Consider the following 27,563-nt stretch of genomic DNA (forward strand, 5'->3'; position numbering starts at 1 on the left):
GTGTTCAAGACTATTGCATGTAAAGCAACGTGCATGCGCGTGGGTGGGTGTTTGTTCGTGCAAGCTATATGTTCCGGAGTTAGGTCTGTTTTAAAGTTCTAGTTCACTAAGATACAGGTTGTGGGGTAGCCTAGTGGGCAAAGCGTTCGCCCGTCACGCCGAAAACCCGGGTTCGATCACCCACATGGGTACAATGTGTGAAGCCATTTCTGGTGTTCCCCGACGTGATGTTGCTGGAATATTGCTAAAAGCGGCGTGAAACTGAACCCACACTCACTACCATACCACGCCGAGACGGTCAGTCCTTGGCAGGGCAACAAGAAGTACCGTCTTCTAACGTCACCGACCAGACAAAGGAGGCTGTTGTAGTAGTAGTAGTAGTAGTACTAGTAGTAGTAGTAGTAGTAGTAGTAGTAGTAGTAGTAGTAGTAGTAGTACATCGAGGATGGATTAGAAAAAACAGCGATTGGTGTTGTGAGCGACCATCTATGCCATCCGTCCCCGAGCTTGGCCTTCCGCTCATGTTGAGGGGTACTTGATGTCTGGGACAGTGTGTTAATAGAGACAGGGAACATCATGGGACTCTTTACTCTTTTTTCTCTTTACAATTCATTACGAATGAGCTACAATCCACCCGCACCAGCTTTAATCCAAAAACAACGGATGTACCTTACCATCACCAGTGAGCTGCAGAACCCGCAATAGTCCGGACTAATCACAAACATGCACGTCTCTAAATGTGTGAGTGAGTGAGTTTGCTTTTACACCGCTTTGAGCAATATACCAGCAACATCACGGCGGGGGACACCAGAAATGAGCTTCACACATTGTACCCATATGGGGAATCGAACCCAGGTCTTCAGCGTGACGAGCCAACGCTTTATCTCTAGGCTACCCCACCGCCCCACGCGTCTCTATATATAAGCACACTAATCTATTATGTATATCTTTTTGAACGCGACCTCACCTCCACCCCACCTCCATCAGCTACACCCTGTATTGAGTTTCAAGGCAACGGGTGTGGAGGCGGGTAGTACCTCAGCCTGTCCTACTCTTGACGAGTTTTTATAAATTACTTTCGATTTTGCTGACACTTTTTCGTTATCGTGCCTTCAATATATCCATTTGTGTTAACCCCAGACAAGACCCGCAGATGCGTTTTCTCATATCTGTGTTAATTTCCCGACCAAGCGGACTTTGATTCGCAAATACAGCCAATTGTCCCGAAACAATAGTTCTCTCCGATCTGCTGCCTGGCATCTTTCTCTAGCCGGCTAAATGTGCTGTTGTGTTTTGGTTTATTTAATATTACGCTCGACAAATTCATAACGCGTAGGTAGGCAAGAGGGACGAGTAGCCGAGCACCCCCAACAACCACCTGTTTGGGGTATCCACGCAGTCGGGAAATTATCGTCTGCTCACCTTAGCAGACGATGGCTAGATGATTTTCGCGGGAAATAATCACTGAAACCTGACTTCATTTTAACCGTATTTCTTCAGTGTCGTATGGTAAATCTTGCAGTTGTCACATTGTAAAGTTATAATACTTGTTCTAAACACTTAACATACAATATAATATTAATACGTTTTCAAAGAACCATCAACTATTAACAAAGAGTGGCCTAGGTAAACCGATGTCATCACAATGGCAATTCTGTCAGCGTAGCGCGGCATAGCCTATGGCAACTATATGGCACAGCACAGCACAGCACAAGATAGCACAGGACAAGACAGCAAGTCTTCTGAAATATATTTGATGAAATCAGAAACATCGCCATTCCATTGTGATAACTGGAGACACCCTGTACAGGGGCGGATACAGCTTTTTGAGGAATGGGGGGTGCACACTTCATTTTCACCTGAGTTTCAATGGTCATTTAACAAACTTTCAGCACAAAAGGGGGGAGGGTGCGCACCACACACCCCACCCCACACACACCCCCTCTGGATCCGTCTATGTCGTATAAGCATGGGTTTTCATGTATTTATTTTGTGCCAGTCAATATATAGCCTTTGCCTGTGGTTGTTGTTCAAATACTTCACCGACTTCAGCATAATGTCGCCAGTGTTTATGTCGGAGGGTTGTGTTCATGTAGGAGGAGCATGCGGTACTGATAACAGTGGTGAATCTACCTGATACGGGACCTGCAGCGGATAGCGTTGGAATACTGATCTCTTCTTATCTGGTGTTAGAGATGGTTGTGGTCTTTCCTAAACCCGGGTTCTCACAAACTGGCGTTGGGTGCAGGGGCGGATCCAGGATTTTTTATATGTGAGTGTGTGTGCGTGCGTGCGCGCCCACATAAGTCATGAAGTCCAAAGATTACTAAGGTTAGGGTGAAATATTTTCGGGGTGGGGGGTGGTGGTTGGGAATCCGTGGTGGTAATTACTCAGGAATCACAATACAGTACTTAATGGACTGTTATTTATCACTGGGGTGTGGTGAGGGGGGCGGTGGCACGAAAAGGAAAAGTTCCATTTTCATTGATTGACAATGGTTTGGTTACAAATGAGCAACATGGTGGGGCGTATTTGTGTATTTGTTGGTGGGAGGAGAACAAATATTACAATGCTACATATTTGGTAATTTTTAAATTCACGTGAATATAACATTTTTTGAAAACATTTGCTAACAATTTCGCGAGAACATTTTGAAAACATTATAGCCAAATGTTTCTGAAAATGTTTCTAAAACATTTCTGGAACCATACAAAATCACGTGACTAAAACATTATTTTTAACCATTTCCAAAACATCTCGAAAAAACATTTCAGGAAAACATTTTAAAAACCTTATAGTTTTGGAACCATACAAAATCACGTGAATAAAACATTTAAAAAAATGTTTCTGGAACATTTCACGAAATGTTTTTGGGATGTTTTTAAAACATTTTTGTGTTAGCTGGGAAGTCAGCAAATGTTATTCATTGAGATCTATCATTGAGTTTTCCGATGTAATACAAATATACAATGGTTTCTTCTGAGATATTCAGAATCCAGACAAAATTAGCCTTCTCGAGAACACTAAAAATCTTTTTCAGCACCGTGTGTGAGTGAATGTCTTATACACAGGCAACAATATTCCAGCTAATTCAAGCCACCCTCTGGGTCTGGACCTGACAAAAATAGTAACTGAAAAGATAAGCAAGGATGCAGGACATCACGTTACCATGATCACCCGATTCCCATTTTCTTCTGCTTACAGATATTGTGAGGTACTTTGAGGACCGCTCCTGACTCGCTATCCACACAAGGACTTTCACAACGCGTGATTTGTTGAGGCTTACTTTCAGATGATCTCGTACCGTTAGTGAGTGAGTGAGTTGGTGAGTGGGAGTGTGGGTAGGTGAGTACTATTATTTGTTCCAGAAGGGCCTTCTCTTGTGTAGAGGAAGTTGTTGTGTCTACCACCCGGCGTGTGATGCAGGGTGTCCAAAGGACAGACAGTCTGATGTTTCCACTCCTACTGAAGTTGTCACCCTGGCATTGTGACAAAGACCATGTTGCGCAAAGATATGGACAGAATAGCTTAACAATATAATACAGGAAATGTTTTATAATACATGAACTAAATCTCTACGGATTTATATTAGTAAGGGTACATGTTCGCCAACGTCAAATATCTCAAAATGAAGCTTCGGGACATTTTCTTCACATTGTCTATGGCCATATTCTACTGCACCCCTGTCCTTGTACACATATGAATTAAACCTAAACACAGAATCAGTATATGGTTTAACTATCCAGAAAAAAGAAATCATTGTTACGTTTTCACAAAAATGTCCTGGTTCGTTTGTGACGCTGGTCCTTTTTCGGTGACATCGGTAGACGTTAAGCTCTTAACATCGTTCTGAACGCTGCAGGGAGTTATTCAAGGGAAGTAACTCTATTTTCATGCGTGGCTGGCAAGCGAAAACCGTGGGCATGTGGATTGCGAAGATGCATGATGTCTTCAGAATCATTTGATAAACAGAGAGAAAGTTGTTTTGACGGACTAGACTTGAGCAGGAAGGGATCTATCGACGCCCCGATTGCTCATCTTGTCAAGTTGATAAATGAACAGTCCAACTATTTCACAACCAGCTCGTGTTCAGGAAGAATACTCATGTTTGAACAGGTTTGTTTCTTGTTTTACGCCTCGTCCATCTGTTTCCAGCTATATAACGACGGTCTGTAAATAATAGAGTCTGTGCCACACAAACAAATGATTGACATCGTGCATCAACCAATTCAAAGAGTCTTACAAGTGTGGTGATCGCCGACCACCCTCATCTAGTATTAGTAATCACTACACAAGCATGGATCAGTAGAGGACGTAACGTGTACGCGAGACGATCCCCCGTTACGCGTACAAGTGACTACCTCAGAGGGGGTCACTCATTCGCATGACTGCCTGATCACAGACAGGGAAATTCAGCATGTCACACAAAAACGCGTCTAAAAGTGTTATTTACGAAAATAATGAAATAAAATTTGCTACAGTCATTGATAGGTGTTCAAGTTATTGATTGACACGAATGAAAACGTAAAAAGAAAACTTTAAATAGTCAAATGTTGACAAAAAAGTGCAAAATTTAAGCAGTATTTGACGATATTGAACAGTGAATTTCACATATGTGCATATTTTTCAGAAACTTACATTTAGTATTTTTTGAAAGCTCATTCATCGCAGATTCAAAATATATATGCAGCTTTGGAAGCACACCAACGCACACCCGTTTGTTATCGTGTTGAAACATGTTTACTTTCTTAAAAACTGTGTGAACCGTCTCGCATAGAAGTGACTGGCGTGTTTGTGGCCTAGAATCTCTCGGTCAGCTGTTGTAGACAAGATCGATCGAGTGATCAAACTGATGTTAGACAGAATTAAACAATAAACTGTACAACTTGCAGAATACAAGGTTCATCCTTTGTAATTTCTTCAGCACTCATTCTCAGATAAATGTAAAAGAGCAAATGACGAAAGCGTGAAATCCGAGGTCGAGAAACCTAGCTGTTTATTCACGACTGTCAAGTAACCACCAGGCTTGGGGATTTAACGGGACGCTTTAATCACCTCGCGCCGTGTTCGCACCCACTCGAGTTGGTCCACGGTGATTGAATTAATTACGGACAAGCGCTTCAGTCAGTACCGTGGAGCGCACCCATCTCGCGTACATGAGACGATAGGCCGTCTCGCGTACACGTTACGTCTCTGACTGATGGATTGTTGAAGACCTATTCTAACTCAGAACTTCACTGATCTTGAACAGCATAGGTTGAATTTACTCTGCTTTCAAACAGCTAACCAACCCCTGTATTAGGATATATACGTTTGTCATGAAAGCTAAACACCAAATAAACAGGAATAAAAAGAGTATGATACTAGCCCATCCACACAATTTTGACGACTGAATGAGTCCAATGGTCCTATACTCATACCTCCTACTTTTTCTTTGGAAAGACAAGTTACTATTCTTGATGCTTTTAGTCAAATCTGTCGCTGTACTTTTGCATAACAAGTTCCCATTTCTTTTCCAAAAAATGAAAGCAACAACCAGGAAAAACATCACCTACCCACTGAACAATGTTTTGACATTCTACCTCAATATAGCTGACAAAACAGATGGTACCTATAACAACAATCATTCGATATTATAAAATTAATGATTAGATATTATTATATTTAATACCATGCTATTATCAGTGTTTTTGGGACTTATCTAATGGTTATGATAATTTTTAACATTGTAAGATCTTCAGGATGACCATCACATTTTGTCATTTTCTGTTGACATAGGATACAGGGAACCGAGTGAAGAAGAAAGGCTGTAAATGGCTGTTTACCTCTCATGATGTTGTCCAACCAGAAGAAGTGGTAATGCATTTCTTCTATATACTGTTAATTAGATTTCAATGTTTGGACAGAAATATTTTCTGCCACCCTTATCATGCTTACAATGTTTAGGAACATGCAGTAATCATCCTGTTTTTCCCAAGTAACATGAGAAATATACAGCTGCTTTTTCATGAGGTCTAGTACTCATGATTTTCGCTTTTAGTTTTATAGCAGATAATGGATGATCTAATGATTGAAATACGATTTAAATTGATTTCCAATACAGTATGAATTATTAAATAGTTTTAAAAACCTTAACATAAATCTCAAGACAAGGAAAATACCTGGCTCTTATCTGACACAGTTACTATTCTTCTTTGGTTGAGCTGAAACTGCTCTTTATTGACAGTTTAATTGCCTGTTAGTTCTCATCATTATCTTGATTTTTGTGAAGGGGCATTCATAAGTGTCCACATTGCCAAAGGTGTGTGAATGACAGGCACAGATGGTCCAGTTGTCAAGTCTCTGTGCAGAGTTGTGTCCCTTTGATCATGTCAGAAACATATGAACACAGCTTTGAAAACTGTATCTGCCGTTTTGAACACTGCATTTTTGAAAGCAACCATTGGTATCACCAAGAGGAAGATGTCTTAGACGGCATCACTGAATCAGTCTCTTTGATGAATGCTAAGAAAAGTGAGAGATATTTCAACAGGTGGCATGGTCCTGTAAGGGGACCACTAGTGGACTAGAGCTATGTACACCAGCAGGCCATGTTGTCCTGATGCTATATGATGTTCTGTGCAGGTGAGCAGCCTGGGAAGCCTGGATGGGGATGCTGTGTTCAAGTTCGAGCCCCTGGTGCTCCATGTCCAGTGCCGGTCAGTGGAAGATGCCCAGAGTCTGGTGAGATCTTGTTTTAAAAAATCAGGATATCACATAATGGCAGGAAGATAATCAATGTTAATAATGATACACTTCTTTCAAAGTCAAAGATACGATTTATGATGTTAGTGACACTGTGTGTGTTTTAGAAAAAGGAAAAACCCGGAAATTATTTCAAAACCATGAGAAATGTATTGTGTCATACAATAACAGATAAAGGAATTCCAGCTGTAGTAACTGATTAGAATAAACAGTTAATATCTGATTGATATCAACATTGTATGGAAGTGTGACTGTGGTGTATGTTTTCTTTATCAGCATGCCTGTGCAGTTGCTTCAGGGTTCCGAAACTCAGGGATCACCATCGGCTCTCGGGGCAAGATAATTACAGTAAGTTAACCCATCTTACTGGGAGGCTCTTGTGGCAAGATAATAACACTACCTTAAACCCATGTTACTGGGAGGCTCTTGTGGCAAGATAATAACAGTAACTTAAACCCATGTTACTGGGAGGCTCTTGTGGCAAGATAATAACAGTAAGTTAAACCCATGTTACAGGAGGCTCTTGTGGCAGATAATAACAGTAAGTTAAACCCATGTCTTGTGGCAAGATACTGGTTAAACCCATGTTACTGGGAGGCTCTTGTGGCAAGATAATAACAGTAAGTTAAACCCATGTTACTGGGAGGCTCTTGTGGCAAGATAATAACAGTAAGTTAAACCCATGTTACTGGGAGGCTCTTGTGGCAAGATAATAACAGTAAGTTAAACCCATGTTACTGGGAGGCTCTTGTGGCAAGATAACAACAGTTAGTTAAACCCATGTTACTGGGAGGCTCTTGTGGCAAGATAATAACAGTAAGTTAAACCCATGTTACTGGGAGGCTCTTGTGGCAAGATAATAACAGTAAGTTAAACCCATGTTACTGGGAGGCTCTTGTGGCAAGATAATAACAGTAACTTAAACCCATGTTACTGGGAGGCTCTTGTGGCAAGATAACAACAGTAAGTTAAACCCATGTTACTGGGAGGCTCTTGTGGCAAGATAATAACAGTAAGTTAAACCCATGTTACTGGGAGGCTCTTGTGGCAAGATAACAACAGTAAGTTAAACCCATGTTACTGGGAGGCTCTTGTGGCAAGATAATAACAGTAAGTTCTTAGACCCATGTTACTGGGAGGCTCTTGTGGCAAGATAATAACAGTAAGTTAAACCCATGTTACTGGGAGGCTCTTGTGGCAAGATAATAACAGTAAGTTAAACCCATGTTACTGGGAGGCTCTTGTGGCAAGATAATAACAGTAAGTTAAACCCATGTTACTGGGAGGCTCTTGTGGCAAGATAATAACACTAACTTAAACCCATGTTACTGGGAGGCTCTTGTGGCAAGATAATAACAGTAAGTTAAACCCATGTTACCGGGAGGCTCTTGTGGCAAGATAATAACAGTAAGTTAAACCCATGTTACTGGGAGGCTCTTGTGGCAAGATAATAACAGTAAGTTAAACCCATGTTACTGGGAGGCTCTTGTGGCAAGATAATAGGAGTAAGTTAAACCCATGTTACTGGGAGGCTCTTGGCAAGATTATAACAGTAACTTAGACCCATGTTACTGGGAGGCTCTTGTGGCAAGATAATAGGAGTAAGTTAAACCCATGTTACTGGGAGGCTCTTGTGGCAAGATAATAACAGTAACTTAAACCCATGTTACTGGGAGGCTCTCTTGGCAAGATAATAACAGTAACTTAGACCCATGTTACTGGGAGGCTCTTGGCTCTTCCCATGCAAGAAATAATAGTAGTAAGTAAACCCATGTTACTGGGAGGCGCTCTTGGCAAGATTATAACAGTAACTTAGACCCATGTTACTGGGAGGCTCTTCCGGCAAGAAATAACAGTAAGTTAAACCCATGTTACTGGGAGGCTCTTGTGGCAAGATAATAACAGTAAGTTAAACCCATGTTACTGGGAGGCTCTTGTGGCAAGATAATAACAGTAAGTTAAACCCATGTTACAGGGAGGCTCTTGTGGCAAGATAATAACAGTAAGTTAAACCCATGTTACTGGGAGGCTCTTGTGGCAAGATAATAACAGTAAGTTAAACCCATGTTACTGGGAGGCTCTTGTGGCAAGATAATAACAGTAACTTAGACCCATGTTACTGGGAGGCTCTTGTGGCAAGATAATAACAGTAAGTTAAACCCATGTTACTGGGAGGCTCTTGTGGCAAGATAATAACAGTAAGTTAAACCCATGTTACTGGGAGGCTCTTGTGCAAGATAATAACAGTAACAGTATAAACCCATGTTACTGGGAGGCTCTTGTGGCAAGATAATAACAGTAAGTTAAACCCATGTTACTGGGAGGCTCTTGTGGCAAGATAATAACAGTAAGTTAAACCCATGTTACTGGGAGGCTCTTGTGGCAAGATAATAACAGTAAGTTAAACCCATGTTACTGGGAGGCTCTTGTGGCAAGATAATAACAGTAAGTTAAACCCATGTTACTGGGAGGCTCTTGTGGCAAGATTATAACAGTAAGTTAAACCCATGTTACTGGGAGGCTCTTGCAGCAAGATTATAACAGTAAGTTAAACCCATGTTACTGGGAGGCTCTTGTGGCAAGATTATAACAGTAACTTAGACCCATGTTACTGGGAGGCTCTTGCAGCAAGATAATAACAGTAAGTTAAACCCATGTTACTGGGAGGCTCTTGCAGCAAGATTATAACAGTAAGTTAAACCCATGTTACTGGGAGGCTCTTGTGGCAAGATTATAACAGTAAGTTAAACCCATGTTACTGGGAGGCTCTCATGGCAAGATAATAACAGTAAGTTAAACCCATGTTACTGGGAGGCTCTTGCAGCAAGATTATAACAGTAAGTTAAACCCATGTTACTGGGAGGCTCTTGTGGCAAGATAATAACAGTAAGTTAAACCCATGTTACTGGGAGGCTCTTGTGGCAAGATAATAACAGTAAGTTAAACCCATGTTACTGGGAGGCTCTTGTGGCAAGATTATAACAGTAACTTAGACCCATGTTACTGGGATGCTCTTGCAGCAAGATAATAACAGTAAGTTAAACCCATGTTACAGGGAGGCTCTTGTGGCAAGATAATAAGAGTGAGTTTAACCCATGTTACTGGGAAACTCTTAGGGCAACAAAATCACCATCGGCTCTTGGGGCAAGATAATTACAGTAAGTTAACCCATCTTACTGGGAGGCTCTTGTGGCAAGATAATAACACGACCTTAAACCCATCTTACTGGGAGGCTCTTGTGGCAAGATAATAACAGTAAGTTAAACCCATGTTACTGGGAGGCTCTTGTGGCAAGATAATAACAGTAACTTAGACCCATGTTACTGGGAGGCTCTTCCGGATAATAACACTGTAAGTTAAAACCATGTTTACTGGGAGGCTCTTGTGGCTTAGATAAGATAATAACTGTAAGATAATAACTTAAACCCATGTTACTGGGAGGCTCTTGTGGCAAGATAATAACAGTAAGTTAAACCCATGTTACTGGGAGGCTCTTGTGGCAAGATAATAACAGTAAGTTAAACCCATGTTACTGGGAGGCTCTTGTGGCAAGATAATAACAGTAAGTTAAACCCATGTTACTGGGAGGCTCTTGTGGCAAGATAATAACAGTAAGTTAAACCCATGTTACTGGGAGGCTCTTGTGGCAAGATAATAGCAGTAAGTTAAACCCATGTTACTGGGAGGCTCTTGTGGCAAGATAATAACAGTAAGTTAAACCCATGTTACTGGGAGGCTCTTGTGGCAAGATAACAACAGTAAGTTAAACTCATGTTACTGGGAGGCTCTTGTGGCAAGATAATAACAGTAAGTTAAACCCATGTTACTGGGAGGCTCTTGTGGCAAGATAACAACAGTAAGTTAAACTCATGTTACTGGGAGGCTCTTGTGGCAAGATAATAACAGTAAGTTAAACCCATGTTACTGGGAGGCTCTTGTGGCAAGATAATAACAGTAAGTTAAACCCATGTTACTGGGAGGCTCTTGTGGCAAGATAACAACAGTAAGTTAAACCCATGTTACTGGGAGGCTCTTGTGGCAAGATAACAACAGTAAGTTAAACCCATGTTACTGGGAGGCTCTTGTGGCAAGATAATAACAGTAAGTTAAACCCATGTTACTGGGAGGCTCTTGTGGCAAGATAATAACAGTAACTTAAACCCATGTTACTGGGAGGCTCTTGTGGCAAGATAATAACAGTAAGTTAAACCCATGTTACTGGGAGGCTCTTGTGGCAAGATAATAACAGTAAGTTAAACCCATGTTACTGGGAGGCTCTTGTGGCAAGATAATAACAGTAAGTTAAACCCATGTTACTGGGAGGCTCTCATGGCAAGATAATAACAGTAAGTTAAACCCATGTTACTGGGAGGCTCTTGTGGCAAGATAATAACAGTAAGTTAAACCCATGTTACTGGGAGGCTCTTGTGGCAAGATAATAACAGTAAGTTAAACCCATGTTACTGGGAGGCTCTTGTGGCAGTAAGTTAAACCCCATGTTACTGGGAGGCTCTTGTGGCAAGATAATAACAGTAAGTTAAACCCATGTTACTGGGAGGCTCTTGTGGCAAGATAATAACAGTAAGTTAAACCCATGTTACTGGGAGGCTCTCATGGCAAGATAATAACAGTAAGTTAAACCCATGTTACTGGGAGGCTCTCATGGCAAGATAATAACAGTAAGTTAAACCCATGTTACCGGGAGGCTCTCATGGCAAGATAATAGCAGTAAGTTAAACCCATGTTACTGGGAGGCTCTTGTGGCAAGATAATAGGAGTAAGTTAAACCCATGTTACTGGGAGGCTCTCTTGGCAAGATAATGAGTTAAACCCATGTTACTTGGAAACTCTTCGGGCAACAAAATAACAGTAAGTTAAACCCATGTTACTGGGCTCTCGTGGCAAGATAATAGCAGTATATTAAACCCTTGTTACTGGGAGGCTCTTGTGGCAAGATATTATAAGTAAGTTAGACATATATTACAGGGAGGCTCTTGGGGCAAGATATTTTAAGTAAGTTAGACATATGTTACTGGGAGGCTCTTGGGTCAAGATAATAACAGTAAGTAAACCTATCCTACTCAGAGGTTCTTAGGGCAGGACAATAACAGTAAGTTTGCTTATACCTTCTTACCGCCCAATATACCTTTGTTTCTATTGCCACTTCATGTGTAATTGTACTCAAGGAACTCTGTATTACTTGTGTTATGAAGATTTGTTGTGCTGTTTGTACCTTATTGGTTTGTTGCTCGTGCTGTCAACCACTGGTTTGGCTTGCTCAGACTTGATTCACAATATTGGGAAAATATGGCAGTGGTATAGAACAGTCCACTCGTTCACTCATACTCTCTCTCTCTCCACAGGCAGTGAGAAGTACTCATTCTCTGGAAGTTCCGCTGTCCAAGGATCGAAGGTTGATGGTGTCACATGAGGTGTGTGGTCTGCTTTTCTGTTACATTTGCAAAACCTTCATTTCTGTTGTCATTGAAAAATCTTTAGGAACTACAGATTAGCTAACAGCCTGATCAAAAATGTTTGGAGCTTTTTCATTATTTTCTGATTATAAGTTGATAAAGAATGTGTATTTCACCTTAAGTAGTTTAACGAAGTTAACCTTTCATACCAAGGTAATGATTCAAAAAGATATTTAATCACTGTATACTTATGCTTGGAAAAAAGCTAACCACTTTTTACAGCATTAAAATTGTCAGGTCCTGATAATCTCTTCACATACTAATTTTCAAGGCAAACGTGTTTGTTTTGTTGACATTCTCATTTTGAAATGAAGAAGTCTAAACAGAAAATGTTTGGCTATAGATGTTTGATCTTTCAGTTTCATCCTTTGCTTCTTGGTGTCTTATCATTCTGTGGTTGCAACCACTTGGTGAAACATATTTGTTTTCTTTGCTTCAGTATTTAAAATTCCTTACCGATTGTGCCAATTCAAAGATGCAAGAGAACTTGACAAGAATAAAAAGGTTGGTGTTCGTCATCTCCAACATATGTCCTGGCGGCGGGGTAGCCTAATGGTTAAAACGTCGGCTCATCACACTAAAGGACCTGGGTCTGATTCCCCACATGTCTAAATGTGTGAAGCCCACTTCTGGTGTACATTGCCGTGATATTGCTGGAATATTGCTAAAAGCGTAAAACCATACTCACTCACTCAAACTTTAGTGGCATAAAAACTAGCAGATCTTTAGGCAGACAATATAGGAGTAGTGCCACAACAAATCACTGGTCCCACTGAAATCTCCTGTATACTTGAATTATGGCTTGTGGAGATGTTCACTCTCATAGCTTATAAAGCTTTCATGTTAATTCCTATATCTGCAAACCCGTGAAGATCTGAGTTAGAATTAATCTTCAGTAACCCATGGCTGTCCTAAGAGGTGACTAACGGGATCAGGTGGTCAGGCTCGATGACTTGGTTGACACACATCATCGTATCTCAATTGCATAGATTGATAATCATGCTGTTGATCACTGGATGGTCTAGTGCAAACAGATTATTTACACACTGCTGTCATATAGCAGGAATATTGCTCAGTGTGGCGTTAAACAACAAACAAACAAACCACCCAACCTGTCACTGCAAGGTTTTGTTGGTGCTATTTTCGAATTTAATTGACCAGGTTCATTCAGAAGATTCGTGTTCATTCAGATTTTGTCATGAGGATTGATGTAGATATTAAACCAGTGCTATTGTCCATGACCATATTTGGGTTGTAGGTTTCATGACAATGTCAGTGCCATGCTGTCCCGTCCAGAGAGTGAGAAGACGAAGAAGAACAGAAGGAACAGGAAGGCGAGACCCGACCCAGCAGAGCAGCCACCTTGTGATGCTGATGTTGGAGGGAGAAATGTTGTCGAGGATGATATTAGTCCAAGCTTTCTGTTTGATGATACGTAAAAATAAAGGTTTTCTTTCATACTGAGGTTACTGTCATTCTTGGAACAGATGTTGTTGCTCTGATATTACCATGGTTACATGTATATTTTGCACTTTTTATGCCCCCGCCTTAAATGGCTGGGGGCATATAGGGTTACCCTCCGTCTGTACGAAACAGGGAATGTACTCTATCCACTTCTCCACAAAAAGCGTGGAATTCAATGAACTTATACAAAAGCTGCTCAACAGAATTGATTGAGCGTCTACATGTTTCATTGGGAAGGTGTGCATCTCATACCTTGTTCATCCAATTTCTTAATTTTGTCACTTCTACAAATGTTTGAACTTAGTTGAATTTGGTTCTATTCATCCCATACAGCAGGGGGTGTACTTTATCCACTTCTCCTTAAAAACCACTGCACAAAACACATTTAGCTTACATATGTCTTTTAAAGAGACTTTAAAGGTGTGCATCTCATATTTTGTTTTTGTATTTTATAGTTTTTTTGTATGTTTAGAGACATTTGAACTTAGATAAATTTTGTTGAATTTCTCTCTGATAGTGAAATAGGGGATTAAGTCTGTTCACTTCTCCACAAAAACTGCTCAACAGAATTGATTAAGCTTATACATGTGTTTCAATGGGTCTCGAAAGGTGTGCATCTCATAGTTGCATAGATGTTTATTGAACTTGTTCGTGAATTTTGTTCAATTATTGATCTTTATATGTCTTATGAATGTCAGCGGGGGCATCTGTGTCCCTGGACACAAGTTTTTCTTGTTTAACTTCTGAAATATATGCAATGACAATTTTATGCCCTCTTGGCAACAAGAAAATCTTAAGATGGACCAGTGGAGACAGTAGAGGCAGAGAAGTGTCTGTTATACCCATTATTAGTGAATGGATGCAGAAAAAAAAATTCACTGCGTCCCTCAGGACGCACAATATTATTCATTATACCAACCACACTTGTATGACATTGCCAAGTGTTTGGTTGTTTCAGAGTTTCATTTCATCCACCAGTCCATATGATCAATGATTCATTCCAGGCTCTAGAGAACTTATCGAAGCATATGGTTCTCTACACCCTCATATTGCCTGCAAAGACTCTTACATCTAATAATTGGGGGTCCCCGGGACCGTTATGTTTGTGAGTCAAGGTAAAACCCTGCTCTAATGATAATGTGTAGCCTAACTTTCTGGTGTTCTCATTTTTCTCAATAATAAGCTCATGATAGTGTAACAACACCGTCCACCCGTTCACGTGGTTGTTGTAGGAGGTGACGTAACAGGTTCTGGTGGTCACGATCACTGACTTGGTTGACACATGTCATTGTATCCCAAGTGAGTGGATTGAATTGTCAAGACTTAATTATTTACAGACTATATTTGGAATATTGCTGAGGGCAGAGTTAAACAACAAACAAATAAGACTGTCAGCACAGAGTGGTGTGTGTTTCACAGAAGTGGTAGATGTGACCTTGCATCTTGTTCCTCTTGCTTCTAACCCATGAAGGTCTGGGTTAGAATTTTGATGCTCATGCTGTTGATCACTGGATTGTTTGGTCCAGACTTGATTATTTACAGACCGCCGCCATAAAGCTGGAATATTGCTGAGTCCGGCCTAAAACTGAACTCACTCACTCACTCTTCTTGCTTCCAGAAGTGACATCACTGAACCAGGAACACTCGTCCTGAAGTATCACAGAGATGGAACTGTCTCTTTTTATCAATTATGGTCTACACATATTCACCAAAAACATTTTAAGATGCATCATATATGGTTTATTTAGACAAACATTATTTTGTTAAAAATATAAAAAATAATATATTGTATCTATCTATACTTGTGTTATCGAAAATATGAAAGTCATAAAATAATCACTACATATTAGCCTGTGTCCACAAAATAAGTGTATCAACATAATATATACACATCACAATAGTTGATGATTCTGGTCACGATACATAATATCTGTAAAGAGCTTTGAACAATTGAAAGACAACTCTCTAGCTCCATGCCAAGTAGATCGTAATGAAAAAGCAACACGTTAAAAACAGCGTTGCAGAACAGTGATAACAGCGCTGTTTCATATTATGCAATGTGTTGACAATCCTCTTCAAACAAGTTACAGTACACTGTCTCAATTCTTTCCTGTAAATCATTGATCAACAGATTTTAAGGATAACATGAGAACATAACGGGACATCACGTTACGGAAGAGAAAGGTACGTGACACTGAACTATAGACAGATGTTTCTACGAGACAAACATTGTATTGCACCCTATTATTCAAGCATCTTTTACAATGTTTAGTCTACAGTTTAAAAAAATAAAGCTTTGAGCAATTATTTTACCCTTCAAATGCTGTTGGAATTGGATGTAGCATTGCAAAATGTGCTACCAACCCCACTATAAGTACTCATCTGTGCAAAATCCATAATGCTAAAAAATATGAAGGAAATTGAAAGTTATTTCAACACAGTTGGGGTTTTTTTCTCACATAAAATATAGACATTTCATGACAAAATCTTTGGTCATAGTAGAAAATGAAATTGTTGCATGGAGCAGATATTTAAAAAGTTGCTGATACAAAGGTATCGAAGGTTTTCTTCCTCTGCTGTATCCTGAGAAACTGAAAGTTATGATAAAAAAAGTCATGTAAAAAGTATGAAGGTTGGATCATTTTTATGTTGTCATACAAATACTTAGTCAAATCTTGAAATCAACAGAAATTGATTTCTAAAATATATGAATACTATAAAATAATTGTCCTCTCTGAGAAGGCTGTAAACATGATAAAACAAAAATTTGCATTGTTATGAGACAATATCACAAAACATTATGCCAGTTTGTTCACTGAGCTGATAAAGGTCTACATGATATTTCAATAAAGTTTATATACCTGAAATTTCAGGTGACATTGAAAACCCCACATGTCTATCATCAAGATTTACTGGTGGGTATATTGGAGTGAATTATATTTTCTATTATTTTATTACATACTACGCCAGCTTTCAACTCGTGTACCGGGTAAGTTTGGTCTCTGCTTTGATATGTAGTTAGTAGCTAAAACACATGTATATCAGTTTTATGATTATCGTGCAAAATGTCAATCATAAAAAACAAAATCTGTACACATCTTTTACATGGCAGATAAATACAGCTGTACATGACAACTGTTACATTTTGTCTGAAGATAAAACAGGTTTTCACAAAATATTTAAGTCAGTCATCTGTTGGAATAGCTGTTGTTGATCACAATCTTGTGTCAAACACCTTGTCCTCGTCTTGGAAGGCCTTGTTAATTTTTCCTTCCTTCATGGAGATGCCTGTGGAGGCATGTGCAAGGTTGGCGGCGCGGCGTATTGCGATGAGAACCGCTCGTCTTTAGGGTCCGCCATGTACTGTGGGTTCATGTATGCGTATGTCTGATTGGTGAATGGTCCAGGAAGTATTCCTGACTGGTTTGATCCGGTCTCTCCATCAGATGTGGACACGTCATCCTTATCAGAGATGCTGTCAGATTGGTCTTGGGCGAAGTTGACAAAAACCTGAAACAAAATCAATTCAGGCCTTAAAGCAGGCATGGTTTTAAAAAAAGGACTTTTCCTTAGATCACTCTTTGTAAAAGTCTTCAAACTAAAAGTTTCTTATAAACTATCTGTACTTTCAAGGTTTCCACCTACGTCTACATAACTAGAGATGGTTGTTCAACCGTTGATGTTACTGAATTGAATTGAATTGTATTTTGAACTGTTACCGCTTCTGTAAAGAATATAAGCTACACATCTTGTTGTCACTATAGCATCCAGGCCTAAGGCTTAAGATTATCACTAGATCCTAGAGTGTAGTCTCCTAGATCCTAGAGTGTAGTCTCCTAGATCCTAGAGTGTAGTCTCACATACATGTCTTATAAGTGTTCTCCTCAGGGTTGTTATATCTTTAAAAATTTATTTTGTTTCTGATATTAAAAACAGACCATCATGGCATGTCTTGTTTCACAAATATGTTTGAAATTAAGTCCAGTATTAATAACTCATGATACGTGATGTCCATTTTTGTCATTTCTGTGCTGGAGAGTGTTGCTGTCATTGTTGTGACATAGTTGTTTGAGGAATATCAGTATTGCCAATACTTACAGTATCCAGTGATGTTTGAGAGAGGGAGTATCTGGTGATGTGGTTCTTGTCCTGGGCTGTTTGGAGGATGGAGAACAGCTCTGACACACTCGTGGAGTTCCGTGGGATGCCAACTTCAAGCACACTTGAGTGCTGGTCCTAGAGTCATATTTCACAAATATCATCAGGGGTGTACCATAAACAACATGTACAGGCATTATAACAGCTATACAGCAGGGAAAGTCATTCATGGCTATACCTGAAACATCCATGGCTGCTTACCAGGTAACAGTGTTGCCCTCTTTGCCAACCCAATGGATTTAACTAGAATATTTTATAACCAATATAATATATTGGACAAGCAGAAACGCTATTTTACAATGAATGACTCCTGTCCAACCAAGGGCTCATTCTGCTGCAGCGTGATCATTGTACTACCCATGTTGATGACACTAGTACAAATACCAAGATTGCTCTGTAGAATATCGCCTTTGTTTTCACTAACAATGGATCAGATGAAAAATCTTAGTTTTAGTTTTGGATTTTGTAGATGAGAAAACAAGACTAGGAACAGTTAATATTCACCATTTATTGCAACCATTCACCCATCCTAAACATTTATAGATTTTCTTAGATCCTCCCCAAAATGATGGGAGTTTTTAGACTCTCTCGGTGTTCTTTCATGTTTTGGCCACAAACATGATTATACAGATCAGGTCAGGTTGTTACAGATCAGGTCAACATTGTGATAGGTTGTGACAGGGTGGATACAGATCAGGTCAAGGTTGCTACAGGTCGGGACAGGTCGGATACAAATCAGGTCAAGGTTGCAACAGGTCGGCATTGGTCGCTTACGGGTCAGGACAGGCTATAGGTTGGGACAGGGTTTGGTTTATTGATTAGATCTTCTGATCACCATATACATATTGGTCAGTTATATTTTTATGTTCAGTATCCTAATGTATATTTCATGACTATGGTTTATTACATATATGTTAGCATTACAATATATGATGGAGGGGTGTTATCTTTTGACAGGTGTATTGGATTCTATTTGAATTATTGTCATTGAATATTAAATGTTAAGAGCAATATTTGATACCCGAATTAAAACTGTTATATATTTAGGAACTAACAAACAAACTACAAACAGACAGGGTAACAACATGATGACTTATGACTTCACCACAATGTCCTTCTCTGTCCGATTTCACCCCCATGTCCTTCTCTGTCAGACTTCACCCCCATGTCCTTCTCTGTCAGACTTCACCACCATGTCCTTCTCTGTCAGACTTCACCCCCAGGTCCTTCTCTGTCCAATTTCACCCCCAGGTCCTTCTCTGTCCGATTTCACCCCTATGTCCTTCTCTGTCAGACTTCACCCCCAGGTCCTTCTCTGTCAGACTTCACCCTCAGGTCCTTCTGTCAGACTTCACCCCCATGTCCTTCCCTGTCAGACTTCACCCCCATGTCCTTCTGTCAGACTTCACCCCCAGGTCGTTCTCTGTCAGACTTCACCCCCAGGTCCTCCCTGTCAGACTTCACCCCCAGGACATTCTCTGTCAGACTTCACCCCCAGGACATTCTCTATCAGACTTCACCCCCAGGACATTCTCTATCAGACTTCATCCCAGGTCCTTCTCTGTCAGGCGTTACCCTATGTCTAAATCTGTCAGGCATTGCCCCTTTGTCCAGCTCTGTCAGGCGTTGCCCCTATGTCCAATCATTGTTCACTTGCTTCATAAAGTACCAAAATATCACACAAAAAGAATGCTGAAAGTCATTGCAATCTTTTACACCGATGACAGTAATTGTAACACATATTATTTCACTATATATGAGATCAGGTTAGGGTTTTAATAGTTAGCGTGATTAATGTGTTGGTTTATAGCAATATATGTGTATTGACACCCACAAGTATTAGCCATATGGTACGGACATATATTATGTATGTCAGGCATATACATATGATTAGATGCCATAAGTAAATATGATTAAACACCAAACATTGCAGAACATCAACAAATGGGCTTACTCAATAAATGTATTTAGAAACAAAAGTGATCATTTACTGAATCCGAATAAACCAGATAATTCTTGGAAGGATACATTAAAGGTCTTTAATAACAAGTATTTTTACAGCTCGCTGAACACTCAACTCTATTGGTAACTTATTATCAAGTGTGAAACTGGTATCATATGATACAGACAACAGCAATTCTGATTTCAGCATAAAGTTGTTTTATACTTAAAGATGACTGATACCTGAATGGATAGATAGATGACAGACAAGGAGGTTCACTATGACCTTTAGTCCTGGTGACCTCAAAGGTCGCCTTTACTAACAATGTTCACTTAAGTGAGTGAGTGAGTTTGGTTTTAGGCTGTTTTTAGCAATATTTCAGCAAAAACATGGCAGGGGACACCAGAAATGGGCTTCAAACATTGTACCCATGTGTGAACCTGGGTCTTTTACGTGATGATCAAAAAGTTTAACTTCTAGACTGCCTCAGTGCCCTGTTCACCTAAGACAAGACAGGAGTTGACTAAGTAAATAATCAGAACTACTACAATTCCTCACACTGACTCAAGAGTGATGACATTGATACAGGGGCAGGGCTTGGTACAAGTTCTATAGGAGTCTGCCAGGTGTACTAAGTTCTACAGAGTTCTATAGGATTTAACAGAACTGCTACAAATTTTCACACTGACCCGAGAGTGGTGACGTATATATAGAGACAGAGCTTGGTACTAATTCTTTACTATAGGGGTCTGCTGGGTCGGCTATGTTCTACAGAGTTCTATAGGATTCAGTGGAGTTCTAGGGGATTCTACATGACCCTGTTTCACAAAGCGATTGTAGTACTACGATTGTTGCAACATAGTGTTAAAGTATGGGAATTATGATCTTAGCGCATCAATCGCTTTGTGGAAAATGGCCTTGGATTCTGAACAGTTACCAACTACACAGGATTCTACAGAGTTCACATGTATATACAATGGTATCAGTAGATAATAAAAGTTTCAAAAGCATTCAGAGGAAATTCTCAGAGAACATCTAACAGATTTGAAAGTCAGAAGGTGGAACACATTTACTGTATCATACAAAGATCACAATGAATTCAGAGAACATCAGAAGAAACAAAAACAACGCTGATACGAGTGAAGTGGTGTGGAAGAGGACTTGGACAATAGCTAGGGGAGTTCTTCAAAATGATTGATTAAAAATTCTAAGAGATTCATCAAGTGAGGATTGAAAACTATCTGTATAAGACACTTGGTTCTCTGATATTCTCAGGTGAGATAAAAACCTGATGATGTATTCCTAAAGATGATTTATAACTACAAAGATAAATATCTTTGAACTTGAATGTAAACAATACATGTAGTTAATTTTTATTAAATAAATATACTACTTCTGCCAGTCACATGACAAGTTGTTTGTCTGGAACAGATTATACTTGCAATATTCATGATAAATGAATATATTTGTTTTTAACCACTTTCAGTTGACGTCTTGTATATCTTGTGATTGTAGCCTTGCAGGGTGACATCAAGTAGAACACAAGACAAACATTGATTAATTTAGATTTGAGATAACAAACAGGCATGCATCAGCAAGAATTTGTTATTTTGATATATTGTGATCATGCTACAGTGGTACCCTCACAGTCCATCGAGTGACATTTGGTGTGAAAAACAAGAGAGATGGTTCTATGGATGTGCAACTTCTTTATCACTGCAATGTTTCAGTGTAGATACAAAAATGCTATCAAGCATGTGATAATGGTGTTAGTATCTACACAGAAAAGTCTCACTTGCTTGATAAGATTATTAGTACCTACACCAAAACATTGCATTCATTGTAATAAAGAAGTTGTATATCGATATGATTATCTCCCTTGTTTGGACCTGAACTCTCTGGAGTATGAAGGTGTCACTGTAGGAGTTTGTAGGTTTATACCGGAAGACAAGAAACATGGCATGAAGGTACCAGTGAACACTGTGACATACATCCGTGTCACCCTTGACTATACACCCTTCAAATTTCCTCACAAGCCTCCCGAACTATTCTGATCCTGAATTATAATTAACTATCCATACATGAGAATTGCAGCAAAGTCGTAGTAAAACTGTGGTCTATGCGGTAAAGTGCGTTTTTATGAAAAAACATACTCATCCCGCATCAAACTGCATTTCACTTTGTGGTAAATGTTTTATATAGATTTTTTTCTCATGCGTTTTTTAAACTCTGAATTTGACTTGATCCAGCACAATGAACATGCAGGCCATATTACCCATGTAACCATACTGGTAACCTCTCCATCATGACTGAAGGGATTCATTGGAACGTCTTCATTATAAAACCTGAATTTTGTGCTACCAAATTCTTCCAACCATTGTGCCATATTTCTTGAGTATTAGGAGGGTTTGTCTTACTGTGAATTGTGCAGAGTAGTGGTCAGTAGAGCCAGCGGAGGTCATGGAGGCAAACAGCATCGTAGGGTCCACAGAGAAATTATAATAAAAACACTACTGACCTGGGCACCCACACTGACCTTGATGGTCGCGCCTGGGAAGCGGCTGAGGAAGGCTTGTTCAATGTTGAAGCGGTTGTTGGACAAGCCCTGAATGTGCATTGTTACTGTGTAGCCATCGCCGAACCTGGAGCAGGTAGCATTATTTTTTTAATTTTGTATTCAACCTTTGTCTATCAACTTAACCAAACCTGCAGAGGTTTTCAATTCTTTGAAGAGAGTCGTCCTTGGGGTACATATTATGCATTTTCCGGCTGAAAAATGTCCTGTGACAGTTGTATCAATGTATTTTGAATAAAAAGATTGTACAATAAATAAACTCTTTTATTTATTATACGGACCCTACCTCACGGAGTTACCTCCCTTGGCGCATGCGCACCAACTGGGTAGGCTCCTAGACCCGTATCATCATTCCTTCTGCTGAATTCTTATCAGTGAACAGAATTGCGGGGAGGTGGGAGGCCCTACCCCAAGGACGACTCTCTTCAAAGAATTGAAAACCTCTGCAGGTTTGGTTAATTCTTTTTCAGAGAGATCGTCCTTGGGGTACATATTATGCATAAACACAGACTCCCAAAGACCGGAGGCCAGGGAGGAGGGAATTCTGTCCAAGCACACTCAAAATATAGCGATCGTATCATGGAAAAAAAATTGAACAGACGCCATAACACTCACCTGTCACTCGACCCAGTTTCGCTTCCGCGAGAGGCATTATGGGAGGGGAACTGACAGGGAGGATTTGTGCTCAAAGACGACCTCTAGCATAATGAGACATTGCACGTAGTGCGAATATCAACGAAATCCGACCCACTAAGTGGCTTCTTTCATGAGAGCACCGTAGGGGGAAAACAAAAATACCACTCACTAACGATACAGTAACTCCGTAGAGAATCGAAAGGGGGTACAGGTTCTCTGAGTGAGCTCACATTAGCAGACATGTCAATAATGGAATCTTATTGTACAGTAGCGTCAAAACAAACCAATAAACCAAGACTCACTCGGTCAGGGTGGCAGGACACTGTCCACTGGAGAGAACAGTACGGCCAAAGTTTGCACGATTACGGGAATGCGTATCGAGCTGATAATGGCGTATAAACGTGCTTGGCCGGCTCCAAATAGCGGCGGAGCAGATCTCTTCAATGGGGAGTGCCGATGCAAAAGCTTTTGATGCGGCTACTGCCCTGACCGAGTGAGCCTTCAACCCCTCAGGGGGAGGCTTGCCCTTAGCCTGATAAGCGGCACAAATACACGATACTAGCCAGCGAGACAAAGTCTGCTTGCTCGCTGGCAGACCAGCCTTCCCGCCACCGTAACAACAGAACAGCTGGGTACCCGTACGGATCCCCTGCGTTCGTTTGAGATAGACTTTGAGCGTCTTACGGACATCCAACGGGTGAGTGCTCGTAGGAGTGGTCCCGATGTGGAAGGCTGGGTAAGAGTAGGAAGTTCGATAGGAGCTGTCACATGGAAAGCGTGATCGACCTTCGGTCGGTAAGTATCTGGGAGGCGAATACTGACACGATCCGTGTGAAACACAGTCAGCGCCGGGTCGGACGACATAGCATGTAAATCGCCGACCCTTCGACCAGATGTTACCGCCACCAGAAAAACAGCTTTCCAGGTCAACAACTGAATGGAAATAGCCGATAGGTGTGAGAAAGTGGGACCGGACAGCCAATCGAGCACGATCGACAAATCCCAAAGGTGGACTGGTTCGCCTGAGAGCAGGTCGAATCCGTTCCAGCGCCAGCGAAAGCGCTATGCGACGAGGGTGCTGCCCCAGAAGAGCACCATCGACAGGGGTGTGAAAAGTGGAAATAGCGGTGGAGTAGCGCTTGAATGGTCGAAAAGCCGCCAGGCCTTCTTCCAAACGAGCTTGCAAAAACTCCAATACCGGACTAAATCCGCAGAAAAGGGATCTGCAATCCCCTTATCTGAACACCAGCGCATATAGCGGGACCACCTATCCTCGTACTGAGCGTTTTTCGAATCCGCCTCGAAGCCAGAATTGTGTCTGCAACTGCTGCAGGAATTCCAGCGTGCCTCGAGGTTAGACCTGACAGAGGCCAAGCCACCCACTGAATCCGTGGATTTGGGTGGGCTCCGTTCTGAGTGAGAATGTCCGATCGCAAAGGTAATAGAACAGGAGGCTGAGCCAGAAACCTGAGAATTACCGAAACCAGCTCTGTGACGGCCAAAGCGGTGCCAGTAGCACAAGTAGCCGAGCTGGCTGGGTGGACAGCTGTGAAAGGACCACGGGGAATGAGTGGTAGCGGCGGGGAGCGCCCAGAGCACTTTGCCCGTCCAATCCAGCAGGAAGGCGTCGCAGCCAACGCCTGGGTCCGGTATCCGAGCAGAACACGGGTGTCTGATCGTCCGCCGGACGCAAACAGATCCACCTCGAGCGACCCGCACAACTGAGAGATTACTGTGAATATCTGCCTGTCGAGCATCCACTGCGTCGCGGGGCCAGGATCCGCGAGAGGCGCATCTGCTCGCGCGCTCTCCAGCCCGGAGATAAACAGGGAGTACCTGACAATGCGTACTGGTCGGCTCCAGAGGAGAAAGTCCCAGCGCTTCCGGAGGAGCTGGGGACACCGTGCCTCCCTGCTTCAGGATGTACGACATGGCCGTCTGGTTGTCTAACTGAAGACGGACTACCTGGCCCACGGACATGCTCTCTGAAGCGATCGAATACCAACGCACAGCTCTCAGTTCCAACACGTTGATGTGAAGGTGAGCTTCCGACTTCGGACCAGAGTCCGGAAGCCGACAGACTGCCCAGACGCCCCCAGCCCGTGAGGGACGCATCTGTCTGAACTGTGAGAGCTGGCGTCGGGGATTTCAAAGGGAACCCCCTGGTGAGATTCCGACATTTGTCCACCACTGAAGGTGAGGTGTCAACCACTTTCGGGGACTGTGAGACTGCGCTCCAGATCCTCCGTGTGAGTCCACAGCCCAGCCAAAGCTTGCTGTATGGGACGCATCCTCAACCGCGCCCGCCACACTACAGAGATGCGTCGCCGCCATATGGCCCAGTAGAGGCGGAGCCAAGTCCGTGCTGGTGCCTGGGGCTGGGAGAGGAATGAAGAGACCATCTCGAACTCTGGTGACCCGGTCGGGCGACAAGGAAACGAGATCCTTGTTCGTTTGGAATCAGCGCTCCAAGAAAAACCAAGTCCTGGGTGGGTACCAGGTCGGATTTCTTGAGGTTGATGATCCACCCCAGTCGAGTTAGAATGTCTATCACTGTGTGAGTAGCATCTTGACTTCGCTGGCTGTGTTAGTGCTCCGAGCAACCAGTCGTCTAGGTAAAGGGTAACAACGCCTTTCCTTGCGAAGCGAGCTAGGGTAGCTGGGACTAACATGAGCTTGGTGAACACCCTTGGGGCAGTCGATATGCCAAAGGGAGCACCCTGAATTGGTAATACATCCCGTCGTAAGAGGACCGAAGGTACTGCTTGAACGATGGATGTATGGGTACATGCAGATATCATCAGCATCCTTTAGGTCGATTGGCGTGAGCCAATCGCCGGGCTGAACTGAGATGAGATCACCGAAGCGCGCAGTGTCTCCATCTTGAAGGATGGTACTTGAGCATCGCGATTCAACCCCTTGAGGTTGAGAATCGGATGGAACCCGCCCGTCTTTCTTCGGGACGAGGAAGTGCGATGGAATAAAATCCCGCCTGTTCTCTCGGTGGTGGAATCGCGCCGATTGCGGACTTGTCCAGCAGAGCCTGAACCGTCAGCACAATATGTCCGCCCTGGCGACATGAGCGGCACGAGTCACGGCGTATGCCCGGTGAAGTCGGGCGGACCTCCGCCTTCCACAGTGGGAGATGGCCTATGCTGACCGTGGCCAGCACCTGCGTTGTTGGTAGCCTTCTCCCATTCTGGCAGGAATAGAGAGAGGCTGACCTCCCACTGGGATATGGGGTAGGAAGCGCGTGTAGAGACCAGTAGCCCGGAGCTGACTGGGCGTGACACCGCGGCTTGGCGGCAGCCTGATGGGTTAACGGGAGGTCGGGGGCAGACCTCCCAGCGCCCTTGAAAAGGCTGGGAGCTAGTCGAGGACTGCTCCTTGCCCCTACCCTGGCGGACCTGTTCCTCCGCCACCACCTCTACCAAGCGGCGAAGCCAGCCGGCAGACTTCGGGTGTAGGCTGCACCCGGCGGAGGAAGGTGGCCGCGGGGCCGAGGGCGAGACACCCGCGGGTGCTCCAACAAGGCCTTAGAGTCGTCCTTGAAGGAGGTAGCTGCAGCGGCAGCCTCCCCGTATGACCTGCTGGGCCCCTGGAAGAGGAGTCGGCTCCCAGGCGGGAAGGGAGGGCCAGCAAGGTCTGCTGTGTTGCTGCCGAGTACCTAGACGTCGACAGCCACAGCCTGCGATCCCCATGACTGCGCACATCACCGTCGGCGCAGCAGACCGCAAAGAGTCGCGAGGTGAGCCTGCACTTCCAAAAGCTGGCGGAGCAGCACGACATCGCGGCGTGCATTAGCCAGCATGCCCCTCCGCCTCAGGGCCGACCTCTGAACCCGAGGAGAGGTAGGCCTCATGGACCACCACCGCACCTGCTGCATGGCGTTCCGGTAGACCTCCTGAGGTCCCGATGCAGCGTGCCGCGAGGGGAATGCCCGAGGCAAAGGTGGAGTGAAGCCCTTGCCGAGGAAGCGGCGAGCTGCTCCGGAGGAAGCCGAGCCTCCCCCAGGCGGCGGAAGTGAAAACACATTCGTCAACATTTGGTACAACGAACAGGGAATCCTCCCCAAGCTGGTAGCGCCGCGACGAAGTTCAGGTAAGTCAAACCTTACCGGGCACCAGACAAGAGGGGATCGACCACGTCCGAGACCAACGATGGCAGAATCTGCGGAGCTGCGTCTGTGAGGGTTGCCTAGGGGCAAGCGCCCTCGCCAGGCAAAGCGGAACTCAGTCGGGAGTCCACGCAACCAGCAGGCACCGCTGCCTGGGGTAGGCCCTCGGCAATTCTCTGCCCGGACCTCCCGCCAGGCGAGAAGCAAAACGAAGCCGCCGTCATGCTCCTCGACCTCCCAAGCTCCATTGCCTCGGCGTCGAGCCCGAGTCAGAGGCTGGAGTCTCCTCCGTAAGAGGACCCTAACCCCGACCCGGTGGACTGCCTAACGCTAGGAACCACAGGAAGGGAAGAACAGACAGACTGCTCCACGCCAGCGCCAGCCGGCGTGCGTGGACCCCGGTCCCGAGGCGACGCTGGAGGCAGGCCAGGCAGAACTGGTGCCTCCGCTCT

General features: G+C 42.9%; 2 protein-coding genes across 3 annotated transcripts in view; one reads left to right on the forward strand and one right to left on the reverse strand.

Moving 5' to 3' along the window:
* Positions 1–3,828: 3,828 nt before the first annotated feature.
* LOC124277939 (tRNA wybutosine-synthesizing protein 3 homolog) lies at positions 3,829–13,679 on the forward strand. Its single transcript, XM_046713657.1, has 7 exons — positions 3,829–4,117; positions 5,780–5,857; positions 6,626–6,724; positions 7,022–7,093; positions 12,109–12,177; positions 12,659–12,723; positions 13,478–13,679. The coding sequence occupies exons 1-7, from the start codon at positions 3,944–3,946 to the stop codon at positions 13,656–13,658; spliced, it is 738 nt and encodes a 245-aa protein (XP_046569613.1). The 5' UTR covers positions 3,829–3,943; the 3' UTR covers positions 13,659–13,679.
* A 1,721-nt stretch (positions 13,680–15,400) lies between these two features.
* The window catches only part of LOC124278011 (phospholipid-transporting ATPase ABCA1-like), a 55,373-nt gene continuing 43,210 nt past the window's right edge, over positions 15,401–27,563 (reverse strand). The window contains exons 48-50 of one of the 2 annotated variants that reach the window (XM_046713742.1): positions 22,320–22,425; positions 17,782–17,919; positions 15,401–17,193 (exon numbers count right to left, since the gene is read on the reverse strand). In XM_046713742.1, coding sequence (XP_046569698.1) covers positions 16,960–17,193; positions 17,782–17,919; positions 22,320–22,425 — 478 coding nt within the window. In that variant the 3' untranslated portion in view covers positions 15,401–16,959. Of the gene's footprint in view, positions 17,194–17,781; positions 17,920–22,301; positions 22,426–27,563 lie in introns of both variants that reach the window. The other variant, XM_046713741.1, reaches the window with a different exon arrangement.

Source organism: Haliotis rubra, unplaced genomic scaffold (genome assembly GCF_003918875.1).
Source record: "Haliotis rubra isolate DU_JTF1 unplaced genomic scaffold, ASM391887v1 Scf23, whole genome shotgun sequence".
NCBI lineage: Eukaryota > Metazoa > Mollusca > Gastropoda > Lepetellida > Haliotidae > Haliotis > Haliotis rubra.

Excerpts from the sequence above, each read along its gene's own strand:
- LOC124277939 (XM_046713657.1), top strand. The coding sequence starts at position 3,944 with ATGATGTCTTCAGAATCATTTGATAAACAGAGAGAAAGTTGTTTTGAC. Across the intron at positions 5,858-6,625 it reads TTGTCCAACCAGAAGAAGTG|GTGAGCAGCCTGGGAAGCCT; the intron begins GTAATGCATTTC and ends TGTTCTGTGCAG. Across the intron at positions 12,178-12,658 it reads GGTTGATGGTGTCACATGAG|TATTTAAAATTCCTTACCGA; the intron begins GTGTGTGGTCTG and ends TCTTTGCTTCAG.